Genomic DNA, 19529 nt, shown 5'->3' on the forward strand with positions numbered 1-19529 from the left:
TCGATAGACAGAGGAGAAGGAGTTTAGGGTGTGTCGATAGACAGAGTAGAAGGAGTTTAGGGTGTGTCGATAGACAGAGGAGAAGGAGTTTAGGGTGTTTCGATAGACAGAGGAGGAGTTTAGGGTGTGTCGATAGACAGAGGAGGAGTTTAGGGTGTATCGATAGACAGAGGAGAAGGAGTTTAGGGTGTGTCGATAGTGTCCGAGAGACATCGTTTCAATCACAAGAACATCGTTTAATTTACAAATTCTTCCCATCCCCATGATGCATATTATGATAACTATTGGGGTTTGTATAATACTTAGAATTCTTGGTCGTTTTCAAAGATACGCAACAGAAATTAGAGAGGGTCAAATTATACATATAGAGAATAAAATCGGTTACCTCTGATTTAAAGTTTGGGAAAACATTAAACGCAGAAAATCAACACGTCGTCATTGTATGATCATTTCTTTCTCAGTATCATAAATCTAGGTGTTAGGAATTTCAAGACTTCCGCTGTATATAAAATGAAATGACAAATGCCCCTGTCCCTTGTAGGCGTCAAACTGATAACAAAATATTCGTGTTATTGGATTCAATTGTATGAACTATCAGAAGAAAATTAGAACCAGCATGTTTGATTGAGAAGTTTACATGGAATACACAGACTCTAAAATATAAAATCAGCATTGTTATGGCCATATATCCTTATATCTGTTAAGGAATAAGACGTCAAGAATCTTCTTGTTTGAATAATTTACTACCATCAAACATTTTTGGGTATAAAATTGCTATCGTGTGAGGCAGCATATACTTTTTAATATAAGGAAATATTTATGCCTTGGAGTTAAGTTGCGAGAAAATTTTGTTTAGAAGTTATTCTCCATCGAAATATTTAGATATATGCGTGTTTGAAGACCGCCATACAATGCCATTTTTATGTACGTGTACATGTTTTACACAATAAAGTGATTATATCATAAAACAGGGTGATAATCATCGGTCGGCTGCACTTCTTTTACCTCCCGTGGGACACAACGCCGATATTGTCGTATAACTCATTAAAATGCATGACCTTACGTGACCTATCGAGGACCAATGGGAATCACCGTAAATAAGTATTCTCGGAACTCTAAGCATCAGCAGTAATGGCGGAGCCCATGTGTGTGTGGTTTGTTGTGTAACTATCAAAGGTCAGGGTTACAGTGGTCTGTTGTCAAAAACCTCACATGAGTAGTATAGCTATGCTCAAGAGTGCCTCAAGTTTCACCCAACAGACATAACATTTGCGTACAACCTTTGTACGAATAAATTGAATCGGGTATGCAAACTCAACGAGTTAATGGTAACGAAAGTGGACCAGATGAAGGAGGAAAGAGATGCGTTGTTAGGTATGTTTATATTTCTAATAAAATTATTTTTGAAACAAACTGACAAAGAAGTTGTAAAGCATTTCGCTAAATGCTTTGTAACTTGTCCAACTTAAACGTAGTCAAAATCTTTGCTTTAAAAGACATGTCCCTGAACACTGGAAATAGGGGGCTCTTTCATTGGTTGAATATCGCAATATGGAATGGTAAAATGACCAATTGCATAGAGAGGACGAACACAACTTCCAGCGAAAATATCGGCTTTGTGTCCTACGGGAGGTGAAAAAAGTGCGACCGACCGTGGGTGTCCGACGACGGGTGATGTCATCCAGAGAAATCTGTAAATTTGTTATAAAGGTCATTCAAATAAAACTGAATTTGTTATTATTTTTACTCAACTGACAAAGAAGAATGCCGGTTTGACATTTAAAAAAAATTAATTCTATAATTTTCTTTCAAAATTTACCAGGATGTTTGGGGTCTTTTGGATTATGAATTACGCAAAGTGATCATAGTTTGACCGTGCGAATGAAAATATTGGTTTTGTTTTTTTGTTTTTCGAATGTTCAGGTCAACTAAATGGCATTGCGATTACATGTGTTGTAATTAGTTAATAATCAATTAAGAACAGTTGTATGGGAGAAAAAAACAGTGTTAGGGCTAGGTTTGGGTTCTCTCTGAATTTCGTTATCAAAAGTATGTGTTGATATAGAACACATGGAGCAATAAGGAAAATGAATTGAACAAAATGAAGATGATTTAGAGATGTACACTGAAATGCTTTCTTGCAAAAGCGATTTGGCTGTTGGTGGAGACAGTTGGCACAGTGTTTGATACGAGATAGGAAGATGGTAAATTGAGCAGAATATACGAATTTGTTACAGTGTACAAACTATGCATATACAGGCAGCTACTACGGTATGCAGACTGTGGGCACGTTATTTCTTTTTTATTTAATCGTCAAAACGCCAACTAGAATTGAACGTCCAGACTGCGTTTAGAAAGTCAAGAAAAATTGTAAATGGTGCTTTTGTAATACAAGAACATCATTGAAGCGGAGGGCGTATCTTGCTATCATGTTTCTATGACTCTGTGTTGTTAAGCGGTGGGTACATTGTATGCCTTGCTATGTCTATATAACTATTTACCGTACCTGTTAAGGTCTGGGGTGGCTGATATATGGAGTTTAAGCTTTGTTAGATCTATAAAACTATTTACTGTACCTGTTAAGGTCTGGGGTGGCTGATATGTGGAGTTTAAGCTTTGTTACGTCTATATAACTATTTGATATACCTGTTAAGGTCGGCTTTGTCTGATATGTGGAGTTTAAGCAAGCTCTCATGGCGTCCAGTATCACTATTAGTTGTCGCTCTTGTGGAACCTTCGCGATGTATATTTTCTGAAAAATAAGAGCAATAGAGATTGTAAAATGTTTATGCATGTACCTGTGAATGGGCACAAATTTACTTCCGGGCGATAATGCATGTACCTGTGAACGGGCACAAATCTATTTCCGGGCGATAATACTTTCATCAGATGGTTTGATAACAACAATACATGTAGGTTAAAAGGCGATAATTCTGAATATTATCGGGCAATCGTCAGATGCCTTTAACACGTACTTTACCTGTATGTTATGAACGTATACGATAATTTTGATGATTTACCGATATACGAAAACAATGTTTGAGTAAACAACACTGGTACATCTAAATTTAGTAACTTAATTAATGCCTACCGGCAATGAAACATTCTTTTGAAAATTGTGTGTGTTCGTTTCAAATATTTTTGGGAAAAGTATATTCTCCTGATCCTTCAGCTAGCGGTGATATACCCGTATAATCATTTAACTGTGAAAGTCGAGTTTCAATTTTTTTTTTTAAAGACCATAATTATATTTGGTGTCTTTATCTTTTGTTTTCCTTGCTTTCTTGTAAGAACTCTGCTTCTTCATGTACTTGTAAAACGTTTACTGTACCTCGTGATTGCAGTGTGAAAAATGAATTTTGAATTCAGTTTACTTGTTTTCACAGTCCATATCATAGATCATTTGTTCAACATAGAATACAACCATCAATACCGCGAAAGGACGACCATTACGTGTCGTTTACAATTCTCGATACCTTTTGTTAGAATGATTTTTCTGTTGAAGTCTTTTCGTAATTTACATTAAACATTCACAAAATAGTTCATTGCCCAAATCAAAAAGCTAAATATCAGTTGCATTTTTCTTTGGATATTATCATTCTAAAAACAACGTTTATTATTTACACTGTAAATTTAGAACCGGGCACGGTCAGACAAGTGGTACATGTTTCCGTAATGAAAATTCCTCCCTCCGCCACTTACGCTTCAAAATTATCAAACCCTTCTGGAAGATATCAATTTGATGCGAAATAGCTTATAACTGCCTCGCCTTGAGTACTTGATGCATGTTTTGTCTTCACTTATCTGTGGATCAATATATATAGGATAATTACCGAGTATCGACTCAATAACCAACATGCATTAATAGCAGTAGGACGTCTACATTGTCTTCATTTGCTTAATAACTGAAACAATCTGCAGATAAAACAATAACAATGCTAGTTTTATTCCGCATTATCTCTATAAGTTGTCTTTATAGTGACTCTTAGATTTCTTCTGATTTATAAATTCTACCTGCAGTTCTTATTCTTTGAAATATTATGATTTATCAGCGGACCAATTAAGGCTTTAACGGCAGTTATCTCCATTTCCGCCAAGACCTTTTAACATTAATGGAGTGACTCCGGTTAAAGGTGCACGTGTTTGAGGCCACGTACCGGTCACCAATTGACGCAGGGAGTGTTAGATAGAATCTACTGCCGAGTCCGCCTTTGTTGAGACTCAAAGAACACAGAGGAAGAAAATCAACGATTAACCTGATTGTTCACGTCTGAACACCTTAGCACAAACGATTACAAAGTGTCCAAGATCAAATCGCGAAATATGAATGCCAAGGTGGTATTTTTTGCCATTTTTATCTCGATGATATTTGTGTTATCGTGTCGTTTTGCTGTTTTTTTTCATATGTTCGTTTTTATAAATATCTTGCATTCTTCGCTCTTGGGTTTATCAAGGCGAGATACATTGAATTAGAAATAGTAAACGACACCTCTGTTTCTACTAAAGCAATTCATTACAGGATTGTTAGAATGAGACTTATAATAACATGCTTTTGTTACAAGAGGTGGGTCTGATTCTTTCTGGTATATCCCAGTGTTTCACCCCAGAAAGCTAAAGTTCTGCCGCTAGATCTGTGTAAAATATACCATCTTTCTCTCTAAACTTAAAAAAGCAAAACAAACAAGCAATTCCCTAAAAAATGAGACTGACAGTATTCAGTGAACTCCTTTACGGCAGTGTTTATTATAAATTCGTCTTTACGTCATGTGGGTCAATCATTCCATTAACGCACAATTCTAATTCTCTACATGCACGGGTTTTGATTTATTTTATGAATGAACCAGACACATAAACAAGAAACATGCTGCATTGAATGCACTGTTTAACGTGTGCAGTTCCGCATCAGGTATCCAAGTATTATTTTAGCTTTCCAACTCGACACATGATAACGAACAGCAATCAAACCTATCTAATTCTGATGGAATCAAATCTCGGCTCCTGTTACATGTCTATCGTCAAAACGAGAGGTATACTCATTTTATTGGAATAGTTTAACAGATGTCTGATATAGATGATGATATTGGTACTGAGCATAGAAGACCTATACGATGCGTTTCCGATGTAAAGTTTGAGTTGTGCTTCATAAATTGTTGACAATATCTATATAATATTTACAGACCGTAAGTCAGACAACAACACAATCCGCTGGAATAAAACGGCGCGTAAGGTCGGCATACTAGATTTCAAGATAACATACCGACTTTCAAAAAGCGAAATATTTTTACATAGAGATGAATTCATCACTACAGTACAAAAATACATTGAAATGAGTATGAACAGCGGACAAAATGTAGCATTTATTTACAGAGCTAAGAGGAATTATCTCCGCGATCCGGTCACAATCGTTACAGAGATGACAGCAATTACCTCGGCGATCCGGTTACAATCGTTACAGAGATGACAGTAATTATCTCGGCGATCCGGTCATAATCGTCACAGAGCTTCGAGTGATTACCTCCGCGATCCGGTCACGATTGTTACAGAGATACATTAAATGATTGACCTCGGAGATGCGGTCACGATTGTTACAGAGATACATTAAATGATTGACCTCGGAGATCCGGTCACAATTGTTACAAAGATACATTAAATGATTGACCTCGGCGATCCTGCCACGATTGTTACAGAGATACATTAAATGATTGACCTCGGCGATCCGGTCACGATTGTTACAGAGATACATTAAATGATTGACCTCGGAGATCCGGTCACGATTGTTACAGAGATACATTAAATGATTGACCTCGGAGATCCGGTCACGATTGTTACAGAGATACATTAAATGATTGACCTCGGAGATCCGGTCACGATTGCTACAGAGATACATTAAATGATTGACCTCGGAGATCCGGTCACGATTGCTACAGAGATACATTAAATGATTGACCTCGGAGATCCGGTCACGATTGTTACAGAGATACATTAAATGATTGACCTCGGAGATCCGGTCACGATTGTTACAGAGATACATTAAATGATTGACCTCGGAGATCCGGTCACGATTGTTACAGAGATACATTAAATGATCCGGTCACGATTGTTACAGAGATACATTAAATGATTGACCTCGGCGATCCGGTCACGATTGTTACAGAGATACATTAAATGATTGACCTCGGAGATCCGGTCACGATTGCTACAGAGATACATTAAATGATTGACCTCGGAGATCCGGTCACGATTGCTACAGAGATACATTAAATGATTGACCTCGGAGATCCGGTCACGATTGTTACAGAGATACATTAAATGATTGACCTAGGCGACCCGGTCGTCGTTAAATGGGTCTATCATTCTATATGCACATCAGCTTACAGTTTTTATATCACTGACATTTCCTTAACATAGTAGAACTGGTTTCTCATTAATGTCAATATCTAAATTTAATCCAATGCAATGAAATCTCTCTGATGTGCCAAGAATTTGATCATTCAAAGCTACAAGTATCTAAAGGGCGCGTGTAATAGACCCGCCTCAAATCAACTGCAACAAATAAACAGATGGTTATTGCTGAATAAGCAACTCTGAATTTGCACTTCATGATGGATGCCTTGAAAGTACTTTAGCAAGATGTATGACTACAGATGACTCGTGGCGGGTGTGATCGGTCGATAGGGGATGTTTTTTCCTCCCAGGCACCTGATCCCACCTCTGGTGTATCCAGGGGTCCGTGTTTGCCCAAGTATCTATCTGTATTGCTTATAGGACTTATGAAATTGATCACTGTTCGTTATATTCACCTTTTATGTGTGTAAAGGTTTTAATTTAACCAAGCTTAATTTAATCAAATCTAATTAATTTTGATTAAAGCGTCAATCTGTCATATGATCGGTTTTCATACATGTATATAATTAAAGAAATGAACCACGGGGCACACAGCGGTCAGCTCCACGTGGACGGTAGCGGCTAATTATATCCAAGTGCATTGATATTCTTATTTGTGCGAAGCAAGTTGCACCGATAAAGGACAATTATCTAGGTTTTGCGTGAAACCACATTGGAATAAAAGTCAAACCACTGCTACAGATCAAATTGGAAGACATTGCTAACATTTTACACATGGTGTCACCGAACCATCTCACTAACGGGGTGTCTACCAAGGTCTGCTCTCAGGATTGGTTGTGTTTCTAACATGTTGCACGATACTAAACTGTTAGCTCTAACGTCGAAAAGGAAGTAATGAAAAAGAAAAAAGAAAAACAAACATTATAAAAGAAAACTCGATTGATTTATAATAAATATAACTTACAAGGAGTAATTTGCAATTGTTTTAAAGCAAAATATTAGTTGCTTTATATGTCATGAATTCCCCTTTCCTATACGTGTTATAGACCAGGGCCGTAAATTAACCTTCAATTTGGAGGAGGCAGGAAATTAGGCGGGGGTCTGGGGGCCGCCCAGGCCCCCAGACGCTGAGCACATTTTGTGCACACTGAACACGTTTCGTGCAAAATCCTTGATTCTAGGGCCTTCTAAGATGTTACTTGACTAACTCATTCTAAAAGAAAGATTTGGAATGCTTTTTAAGGGAGGTATCATGTTCTTAGTTATTGGAAACAACATAAATTCTAATGAACTTTAAATTTAAATTTTTTTGGCTCAAAAGTTGGAGGAGGCAGCTGCCTCCTCCGCCTCCATGTAATTTACGGCCCTGTAGACCAACGTATCGTTTATGTCCCAGAAAATATCACAAAACATTTAACGGGTACCTGCTAGTTATGGGCTCGGACTAATCTCATTCTATTAATAATTTTACCACATGGGATGTCAATTCATTGTAAACGTATACACTGGGAATTTTATTTTTATCGCTTTTCATCGAAGATCAATCTCAGGTCTTTCATTCAAAGAATTTGTGTTGTCATCATATATCAAAGCAGTATGAAAATGACCCATTTTACTTTAGCTGGATGGATCAGTAAAGCAGGAGAATATTTCACTCATATGGAGACATCATTATTGCTGGTGAAGGACTGCAAAATTTAGGCCCGGAGCTTACGGCCTTTGAGTAGGGAGATATCTTTAACGTGTCACACCTACTGTAACACGGAGTCTTTTTTTTTTTTTTTTTTTGTGGTCTCATCTAAAGGACCGCCCCATTTACTCGCAACTTGCGACAAGCAGGGGGTACTTGGGAGACCTATTCTAACCCGGATTCCCACAGGAACGAAAGTATTAGGTCTGACAATACCCGTATATGGGCCTGGAAGTATATTACTCTACTAGTTCACTGGAAGTCAGCAATGTGTAAGTTGTTAAAGTAGTTAAACAAAACTAGTTAAGCATGTCTTATATTTTCCCCCAACCAATTCTGTTTTAAAATATGAAATTACAAATTGTGGGAATTTTTTGCGTTTTATTTAAAAAATTAAGAAAAGTGAATGTGAACATCATCTCCATCAGTTAATGACATAAATGTATGAACCCCATACACGTACTGTGACCAGAACTAGATTTATGTATTAGAAATATTAAGATTTAAAGATTAAAATTTGTGAATTTCATTATGATCGACGCATGTGGTCCGTACTTTGTGGCGGTCAACAGGTGTTAAGAAATAACGATTTTTGTCAGACATTGTGAATGTAAAGAAGCTGACGAAAAACTGAAATTCGTATATGTAGTTTTTGACAATCCCAAGGATATTCACACTGCAAATACTAAATCAGAGAAGAGATGACGAAGGATAGACATCGCGTGATGGGCCGAAAGTGTCGCATAAAATCGAGAAATGACAGTATAGATATATATAGATATATATATATATATATATATATATAGATATATATATATATATATATATATATATATATATATATATATATATAATTTTTAACTTTGTGTACTGTTTATTCTATTTCTTTTAATATTTTATACCGGACACTGTGATTTTTTAAAAACACAATTTGGATAATATATATATATATATATATATATATATATATATATATATATATATAGTGGGATAAATCTCCCGATATAATCTTCTAGAGTGCTCGACGTGGCCTCACGGAGCTACATAAATTGATGATCAGATGGAGTTCAATCACATAACATTTATTTCTCTACAGGCTGTTTCGTAAGGGGGTGGTTTCCCCTCACTCGTCGGGAGAAAAATGGCATCTAACGAAAAACATCCGCATGGCTGAGAATATGTTACACAGAAACATACTGGATAGTTGCTAAGCATGATCACACACAGGATTGAGTAAATAGAAATTGATGGGAATGACGGCAAGTGCTGACAAGTTCTGAACGCTTATTCAATGAAGATTTTTCGGGATGACATATTATAAAGAATTTCTCTAGAATACAAAAGTTGCACTTTTTTGAAATGTTTGAGTATGATGATGTTTTTCCTAAAATTTCCGACTTGATTTTGTAGTCAATATTTTTGTCTTTCAATGTCCATATGAATTTGCTGAGCTTGGTGGTATTCTTTTTCGTGGGATTACGGAATGAATGAGTATGGATGGCGTATCTTAATTTGAACTCGGTGTCTGCTAGTCCCACGTAGCTCTCTTCTTGCCCATTATCGGCTCTGACTCCAGTGGCATAGCCTGAGTTAATAAATGTGTACGCCTATTGTACGGCGAGGGGTCTGGGGGCCGCTCAAGGCCCCCAGAGGGTCCAGGGCAGGGCCCTGGTAGGGGATCCGGGGGAGACTAATGTACCGCAGATACTGCAGACATTTATTTTTCACCTATGTTTGTAGCATTTAATAGGTTTTTTTTATGTGTACGCTCGGGCGTTTTGACGTAAACGTAGCTACGCGCCTGGACTCTAGCTAAATACACAATTCCGTGGGCGCGACATTCACCGTTGAGCGGGCATTGATCTTTGTTTCGGCAATTGCATGTACACCTGTTACATGTATCTCCGGTCTGGCGCACTTGTTTGATTGAAACGTTATGCGAGTCAGTTATATTTTGCATGGATGGCATACAACTGTATGATATTTTAATAGTATTTCTGTTGATAATCGGGCGCAGAACATGGCCTATAGGGAAACACTCAACTATTATTTTGAGGAAAAACATCATCATTCAAAAAAGTGCAACCTTTGTATTCTAGAGAAATTCTTTATAATATGTCATCCCGAAAAATCTTCATTGAATAAGCGTTCAGAACTTGTCAGCACTTGCCGCCATTCCCGTAAATTTCTATTTACTCATTCCTGTATGTAATCATGCTTAGCAACTATCCAGTATGTTTCTGTGTAACATATACTCAGCCATGCGGATGTTTTTCGTTAGATGTCATATTTCTCCCGACGAGTGAGGGGAAACCATCCCGTTACGAAACAGCCTGTAGAGAAATAAATGTTATGTGATTGAACTCCATCTGATCATCAATTTATATATATATATATATATATAATTTTTAACTTTGTGTACTGTTTATTCTATTTCTTTTAATATTTTATACCGGACACTGTGATTTTTTAAAAACACAATTTGGAGATATATATATACATATATATATATATATATATATATATATATATATATATATATATATATATACTTTGGCATGATTCTTCAGATATAGATGTGGGGTGTGTATTGGTCTCGGATAAATACCCAGAACTAGAGGAATGAACACGAGGTTACGTTGTGGTCTGTGGGAAATAAATTGATTCTTTTTTCCCATCAACTAGCGACATCGATCATTTTATTTGATATCCTAACGGTAACAAGAAATGATCGTCTTCAGATCGGGAGAAATGTCCTCCAAGGAGTTTCGATTTGACCACCTAGTAAGACTTTCAACCATAAATCTAAGATAATCACATGTACGCTCTCTGTGACTATTCTATAGTTTCGTTCTCCCTATTCAGTTCTAATTGATTTAAATTCCTTAAATGCTACGTGTTCGTACATGCATCAAATAACTTATCAATTATTGTTCATGCTGCTTTTTCAAATCTTATTTGTGTCCACTATAACTAAGATATCAGCGCCACGTCAAATCAACACGGTAATTATCATGGGTTCAGGTAGTGGCGGTCCCCTCACCAAGCGCTCTGCAGTAGCAGTAAAAGTCACGTGGTATTTCGGATATACATTTCTGGAACTTTGAAAACAGAGATCACGTGTTGCAATAGACATCGTCACGATAAAGACTGACCTTAAGCGCTCTACATCAGTCAAAATTTGTGGCACTTCATCACCTACTACCGGTACCATTATCTACAGCTTTCAACTTTATCTATTGCTGGTAACTTTAACTACAGGTCTCTATGAGTAAAAAACCATCGACGAGACGTAAAACAACACACAATCAATAAAAAAAAATACATGTAAAATTATACATGTATCGTGACAATCTCTACCCAGAGTTATCGTTCCCGCTACGCTCCACTAATACCTCTGTCAACGTCTAAAAAGTTATATCAAAACATACAAAAACTAACTTAGCATATCGAACTGTAATGATAATATCTGAGCAAATCAAACACTTCTCTGATTTTTTTTAAAATCAGAAGATGGTAAATATGAGACACCTGAGCGAATTAGAAGGTTTATATAAATATTCATTCATTCAATAATACTAGTATAATCATGGAATTCGTTGTTTTTGTGAACCTACTTAAAGATTTAAAGCATAAAACTTAAACTTATAAAATTATTATCCATGATGCTATAGGTATGGGTAAGTTTTGCCAAGAATCTTGACATTTAGACGTTGACAGAGGTGTTGTAGCGCAGCGTAATGCGCCCTCTGGTGAGAGATTGGTATCGTGACTGTACGTGTAAATTGTACATGTAACGTGACTATACCTGTAAATTATACATGTAACGTGACTGTACCTGTAAATTATACATGTAACGGACTGTACCTTTAAATTATACATGTAACGTGACTGTACCTGTAAATTATACGTGTAACGTGACTGTACCTGTAAATTATACATGTATGTAATGTGACTGTATCTGTAAATTATACATGTAACGGACTGTACCTGTAAATTATACATGTAACGGACTGTACCTGTAAATTATACATGTAACGGACTGTACCTGTAAATTATACATGTAACGTGACTGTACCTGTAAATTATACATGTGACGTGACTGTATCTGTAAATTATACATGTAACTTGATTATACCTGTAAATTATACATGTAACGTGACTGTACCTGTAAATTATATATGTGACGTGACTGTACCTGTAAATTATACATGTGACGTGACTGTACCTGTAAATTATACATGTAACGTGACTGTACCTGTAAATTATACATGTAACGTGACTGTATCTGTAAATTATACATGTAACTTGATTATACCTGTAAATTATACATGTAACGTGACTGTACCTGTAAATTATATATGTGACGTGACTGTACCTGTAAATTATACATGTGACGTGACTGTTCCTGTAAATTATACGTGTAACGGACTGTACCTGTAAATTATACGTGTAACGTGACTGTTCCTGTAAATTATACATGTAACGTGACTGTACGTGTAAATTATACATGTGACGTGACTGTTCCTGTAAATTATACATGTAACGTGACTGTACCTGTAAATTATACATGTAACGTGACTGTACGTGTAAATTATACATGTGACGTGACTGTTCCTGTAAATTATACATGTAACGGACTGTACCTGTAAATTATACGTGTAACGTGACTGTACCTGTAAATTATACATGTAACGTGACTGTACCTGTAAATTATACATGTAACGGACTGTATCTGTAAATTATACATGTAATTTGACTGTACCTGTAAATTATACGTGTAACGTGACTGTTCCTGTAAATTATACATGTAACGTGACTGTACGTGTAAATTATACATGTGACGTGACTGTTCCTGTAAATTATACATGTAACGTGACTGTACCTGTAAATTATACATGTAACGTGACTGTACGTGTAAATTATACATGTGACGTGACTGTTCCTGTAAATTATACATGTAACGGACTGTACCTGTAAATTATACGTGTAACGTGACTGTACCTGTAAATTATACATGTAACGTGACTGTACCTGTAAATTATACGTGTAACGTGACTGCACCTGTAAATTATACATGTGACGTGACTGTACCTGTAAATTATACATGTAACTTGATTATACCTGTAAATTATACATGTAACGTGACTGTACCTGTAAATTATACATGTAACGGACTGTACCTTTAAATTATACATGTAACGTGACTGTACCTGTAAATTATACGTGTAATGTGACTGTATCTGTAAATTATACATGTAACGTGACTGTACCTGTAAATTATACATGTGACGTTACTGTTCCTGTAAATTATACATGTGACGTTACTGTTCCTGTAAATTATACATGTAACGTGACTGTACCTGTAAATTATACATGTAACGTGACTGTACCTGTAAATTATACGTGTAACGTGACTGTACCTGTAAATTATACATGTGACGTGACTGTATCTGTAAATTATATATGTAACGTGATTATACCTGTAAATTATACATGTAACGTGACTGTACCTGTGAATTATACATGTGTCGTGACTGAACCTGTAAATTATACATGTAACGTGACTGTACCTGTAAATTATACGTGTATCGTGACTGTATCTGTAAATTCTACATGTAACGGACTGTACCTGTAAATTCTACATGTAACGGACTGTACCTGCAAATTCTACATGTAACGTGACTGTACCTGTAAATTATACTTGTAACGTGACTATACCTGTAAGTTATACATGTAATGTGACTATCCGTGTAAATTCTACATGTAACGTGACTGAACCTGTAAATTATACATGTAACGTGACTGTACCTGTAAATTATACGTGTATCGTGACTGTATCTGTAAATTCTACATGTAACGGACTGTACCTGTAAATTCTACATGTAACGGACTGTACCTGCAAATTCTACATGTAACGTGACTGTACCTGTAAATTATACATGTAACTTGACTGGATCTGTAAATTATACCTGTAACCTGACTGTACCTGTAAGTTATACATGTAACGTGACTGTACCTGTAAGTTATACATGTAATGTGACTATCCGTGTAAATTCTACATGTAACGTGACTATACGTGTAAATTCTACATGTAATGTGACTGTACCTGTAAATTATACATGTAACGTGACTGTACCTGTAAGTTATACATGTAACGTGACTATCCGTGTAAATTCTACATGTAACGTGACTGTACCTGTAAATTATACATGTAACGTGACTATACGTGTAAATTCTACATGTAACGCGACTGTACGTGTAAATTATACATGTGTGGCGACTTTACCTGTACATGCAAGGTATTGTAAGCCAATATATGAAGAATTGATGTTCGCACCGCGAGTACGCCGTTAGATTTATAACTTTGTGTTTGGGTTTTTTGGGGGTTTTTTTGTAGATATTTTGTAGAAGTATAAAACACTATACTGTTTGATGAAGTTGCCTGCTGGAGGACTTCACTACACGGATTACTGTCAGTTATCAGTACTTACATGTATTTACACGGCTCGCCATCAGTTAACCTCTAATCCTATTGATTTTCATTGTTGTTGTTGACTTTTAGCAAGGAAGGATGGAGGTAATAAATCACATTGTTCCTAGGACTTCGTGGAAAACATATATATCACGATGTCTTGTTCCTCCTTTCTAAGCTTGGTTCGGTTTAGATATCATCAATGTACTAATTACTTTCAAATATAGATTAATTTCTCGTCCTTACTTGAGAACGAGGCTAGCATTTCCCGGACTTCGCTATTATGTAGTAACCGTTTCCACGAAACATAATTTTCCACTTGCATTAATAAGGTCTCATCTCTTTACAATCAAATGAATGTTTTAACATTTGTCAAGCATTAATATTCTGTTTGTTTTCATTCAGAACTATTCATGACATGAATTACACAGAAGGTGAATATTGTTTCATACTCATGTGATATTTACCGAGAAGGTCATAGCCCTGTTCCCGTGTTCAAGATGATAATGTGATCTTAGACTTAGTAGACAGGGACCTCGGCTGTGCCATTCGTCGCGAAATAGAGAGAGGAGACTGGCGTGAAAGTATATATGTATTGTTTGAGAAATAACGGCAAAATTAGAGAGGGGGAGAAGGAGAAGAGAGGGAGGGGAGAGAGAGAGAGAGAGAGAGAGAGAGAGAGAGAGAGAGAGAGAGAGAGAGAGAGGGGAAGAGAGGGGATAAGAGAGAGAGAGGGGGGATAGAAAGGAGAGAGGGGGAAGAAGAGAGAGAAAGGAGAAGAGAGAGAGGATGAGAGAGAGAGAGAAACGAAGAAGAAGAGATGAAAAACAAAAGACGACACACAGAGAGAATTCGGAATATTTGACATGTGCAGGGTGATGATAACTTTGTAACGCCATGTTAATGGGTGGTACTTGCATCCCTCTCTATTATTCTTTCTAAAAGCTTTCAACTAAATCCGACCGCAAAACGAAAATACCATCAGCATCTTAATCAATTTATATTCGTATTACAAGTTATATAATGTCCACTACATACGGCGCTGTGTTACAGCTATGTCCACCAATCTGTCTACAATAAATACACCAGAAATCCACAACCAATGTCTTGTCTGACACAGGCAACATGAGCAAAGCCTAATGTCTACGATTGGAGACCACTTGATCGAGTTACTAATTATATAAAAATCCGACATTCGTTTTCCTTTTAGCGTCGTTATTTGTGCACTTGATACGGTGTAATTGGGTGACTATGATATTTTGGTAAGGTTTATGAATGGTCTACGATTTACAGTTTCCTGAATATACTTGAATCTCTGTTTATATGCACACATGTAAATACATGATCTTTGATCGGTTGATTTTCTGCCTTTACAAAGATATCTTAAAGTTAATTTGTAACAATTGTTTCAATTTTTTAAAAATCATAGTACATAAAATTAATATTTAGAATATCTAGAACTTTTATATGAATTTCTAAAGACAGTTTATGTTAGCCATGGACTCGTTAAAGGGTATGTTGTGTGAAGATATGAATAATTGAACATAAGACAATTGATAAACATATATATATGTATATAGTAGAGGTCACAGAGAACATAATATTAAACATGAAACATACAGGCAAACTAAACCCGGAAAGAATTCATTCATATTAAGTCATTCATTTCGGTCAATTATTGCTATTTTTTTCTAGTTTTTTCTTTTCTTTTTTTTTTTAAATTTATTTATTTTTAGGAGTGTCCGTTTTACATTGTTTTGTTTATGTTTTTTTTTTTTTTATTTGAAGTACCATTGGTATTAAGATTTTTAGGATGTTGGCTGGATGACAAAACGTTAATTTGACAGACAAATGTCCTATGCACTTCAGAATCATGTTAAGATCCGAGTGATTTGAGTGTGTCGAATTCGTGAGTAAATGTCTATAAATATATCAATTAAGCATGCTAAATATGTAAGTGTTAGCTGAAGGAGGAACATGTATTTTGATAGTGGTAATTTTGTTTTGACTGTGAATGACTACAGTGTACCGAAATATCAAACTATAAAGCGCCATTAGGTCCAGTCTCGGTATGTCGAAAAAAAAAAACGTCTTTAAATGTTCATAAAAATATGAACTTTATGGGGAAAAATTGAATTATCAATGTTGTATGGTAAAAATTTAAAGAAAAGATAGCTAATATGACAAATGATCATACGAGTTTCAAATTAGTTTTTTTTTCTTCTCTCAATCCTTTAAAATATTATCAATAATTTAAACAAGTGCTGTCTTATAATTCTATGTATAAGTGAGCCTTACCGGGTCTGTGTAACACCCTCTGCCGTGAGCACACTGACCACTGAAAATTGTCACCAATGTCCAAACTATCAAGAAATACAATAAGTTATCCATGGTCACTTGGTGTTGAACCGAATTTTCTTTTCTTAATAAAACCAGATCGCTGTAAATTCCTGGTCTCTGCTAGGTTTCATTTAGCGGTAGTGTTTTATAGTTTTGGAGCCACCTTAGAGCACATCCCATCTAAAAGATAATAAACGCCGTAAAAAAAAAGTTAGCGATAATTAGGAATTATATAACGATAATCACAGAGCGGTGTCACTCTCCGTAGCCCGGATATTACGTTATCCATAATACAGTTGATAAATTGATACGATGCTCTGCAGTTCCTGTCTGAATTTTCGCAGCGTTCGCATGGCACATCACAAGTGATCCGCTTTTGTTTTCTCTGATAAGACCTGCCTCCTATTATCCTCCGTTGCTTCTTGGTTGGGCTTTTTATAGATCTTTAGATTAATATTCCTTGTTTAGATTTCAATGTCATCTGTTGTACGTTCGCAGCACTGGCTCCTTATAGATCCTTAGTTTTAGTTCAGCGTCGTCTGTCGTAGTGGCAGTGTCGAGTTTCGGAGGACATCAGATTTCTTCCTGTGAACTTAAGGAAAAAGATTCATTGATCAAACCTACACAGATTATTAAATTTGATATAGATTTTTACACCACAGGTTCTGCTCATTCCATTACTTCTTGAAGCCACTCGATCCGATAAAGTATTGAACAATCGTGATTCTGTGCATGTCTAGCTATTTAAATGACAATTAATCCCAAACACACATCTGTCCACCATTGGGTTACAATACAATGCACCCAAGATTAACAAAAACTATATATAGTGTATGTAATTATTTATCAAAAGAGTTGCAATATTTTGTTAAGTTCTCGTATTTCGTTTGGCAACAATGAATTTTGAATATAAACATGATAAAGAAGATTTTAAATGACTTGATTCGGGGTCTGAAGAACTAGACAGACGGACACCCTGTAGAACAGTCATTAGGCCCATTATCTGTCAGAAAGACGATCCGTTATATCTATCACCCGATACTCCCAATATTTTGGACACAATTTACGCGTCTTTTTTTTTTTTTTTTTTTTTTTGGTCTGAATTTAAGGCTACATTTCATTGTAATGAGTGTGGTATTGATTTCAAAAGGGGGAAATATATAAATGAATTTAAATATAATTGGGTAGCGAGTCGGCAAGATTTCAACGAATCAGCAACTACGGCGTTGCAGAAATCGTAATAGTATCGATACAGTATTCTAATGTGCACACTCTAAGGATAATCTGCAAATTTTATCCAGTCGTGTATATTTATCATGGCAACGTAATGAAGTTAAGTTATATATATATATATATATATATATATATATATATATATATATATATATATATAATATTTGTTTTGTAAATACCTCAAATAAATAAAGTTTATTACCTATTACCTGACGCCGGGGAGCATTTGTTCGTGCATCCACGCGTACTTGAGTTGATAACATATTCACCATTTAATTGGTAATTTGACATCATTAGACTTTTTATTCATTTATTTTTCATATATATACATTTCATTGCGTAAGAATATTCAATTAAGATGAAATGCACTCGAAGTTCCTAATTAGAGATAACATTTTCAAATAAGAAAGTCATTATTTTCGATAACATGTTACAAGATAATGATTTAAAAAAAAATACATAACTGCTAATTAAAGCTGATGTGATATTGCTCTTGTGAAATTCACTTCAAAAACCGCGTGTCATTGTCACTACAGAATAATGTAAAGCAATAATAAGTTATACTGAATCCACAAATTACCTGACTATCTAAGGGAGCAGGAGACAGCCAACCTCCTACCTGGAGATTTCAACGTCATTAAGGAGATGCACAGACCGTGAGTGGTCTATGGGACTAAACAAACACAGTGTTTTACATACCGGTACATACGTGTAAACAGCTCCTTGAACTTCTGTGCGTTTGTCCTTCGGTTAAGTCCAGCTGTTCGCTTTAGTGGTCAATGACCTTCAAGCAATCTTAATACCTTCATCTCCAATGAGTGTGTGCACCTTTAATAGGGGTTGTTAGACGAAACGCAGAAAAATAAATTCAAAATTAAACAGACAGACATTAAAACAATTAGTGAGGGAGATAAGATAACATGAACAACACACCGAGCATGTTATCAGCAGTGGGATATTCGTTGTATATCGATCATAGTTTTATTTCATATTGCATGGACGAATGCACCGTTAATGTACAATTTTGTGACAAGTAATGCGTTTTGTGGATGCATGTGCTGTATTGAATTTTATCCACTAATTTTCGTTAAATTTTCCCTGGCAGATTGATCTGTCGACATTCTGTCGTCCTTGTAAAACTGCTACTTTATAAAATGTTATCTGTGACGGGGTTTCAGTAATCCCGTGTTACCAATTATCAGTTTTTGATTAAATCAAGAGACAATATATGAAATCACAAGCAGTTTTAATTATGAAAGAAAAAAGTAATTCTTGCTCATTTTATACGATACACAATAAGGTGTGACAGTTTACACACTATAAACTGCATCTTACGACACACAATAAGGTGACACTATAAACTGCATCTTACGACACACAATAAGGTGACACTATAAACTGCATCTTACGACACACAATAAGGTGACACTATAAACTGTATCTTAC

At 35.8% G+C, this 19529-nt stretch overlaps 1 protein-coding gene across 6 annotated transcripts in view; it reads right to left on the bottom strand.

The window, feature by feature from the left end:
* LOC125675565 (secretin receptor-like) overlaps positions 1–19110 on the bottom strand; it is a 33316-nt gene extending 14206 nt beyond the window's left edge. The window contains exons 1-3 of one of the 6 annotated variants that reach the window (XM_056159396.1): positions 18793–19110; positions 16809–17442; positions 2647–2752 (exon numbers count right to left, since the gene is read on the bottom strand). In XM_056159396.1, the coding sequence (XP_056015371.1) occupies positions 2647–2752; positions 16809–16901 (199 nt within the window). In that variant the 5' untranslated portion in view covers positions 16902–17442; positions 18793–19110. The other 5 variants (XM_048913296.2, XM_048913297.2, XM_056159397.1 and 2 more) reach the window with 5 other exon arrangements.
* Between the last annotated feature and the right edge of the window lie 419 nt (positions 19111–19529).

The sequence above is a fragment of the Ostrea edulis genome, chromosome 3, assembly GCF_947568905.1.
Source record: "Ostrea edulis chromosome 3, xbOstEdul1.1, whole genome shotgun sequence".
NCBI classification, from domain to species: domain Eukaryota; kingdom Metazoa; phylum Mollusca; class Bivalvia; order Ostreida; family Ostreidae; genus Ostrea; species Ostrea edulis.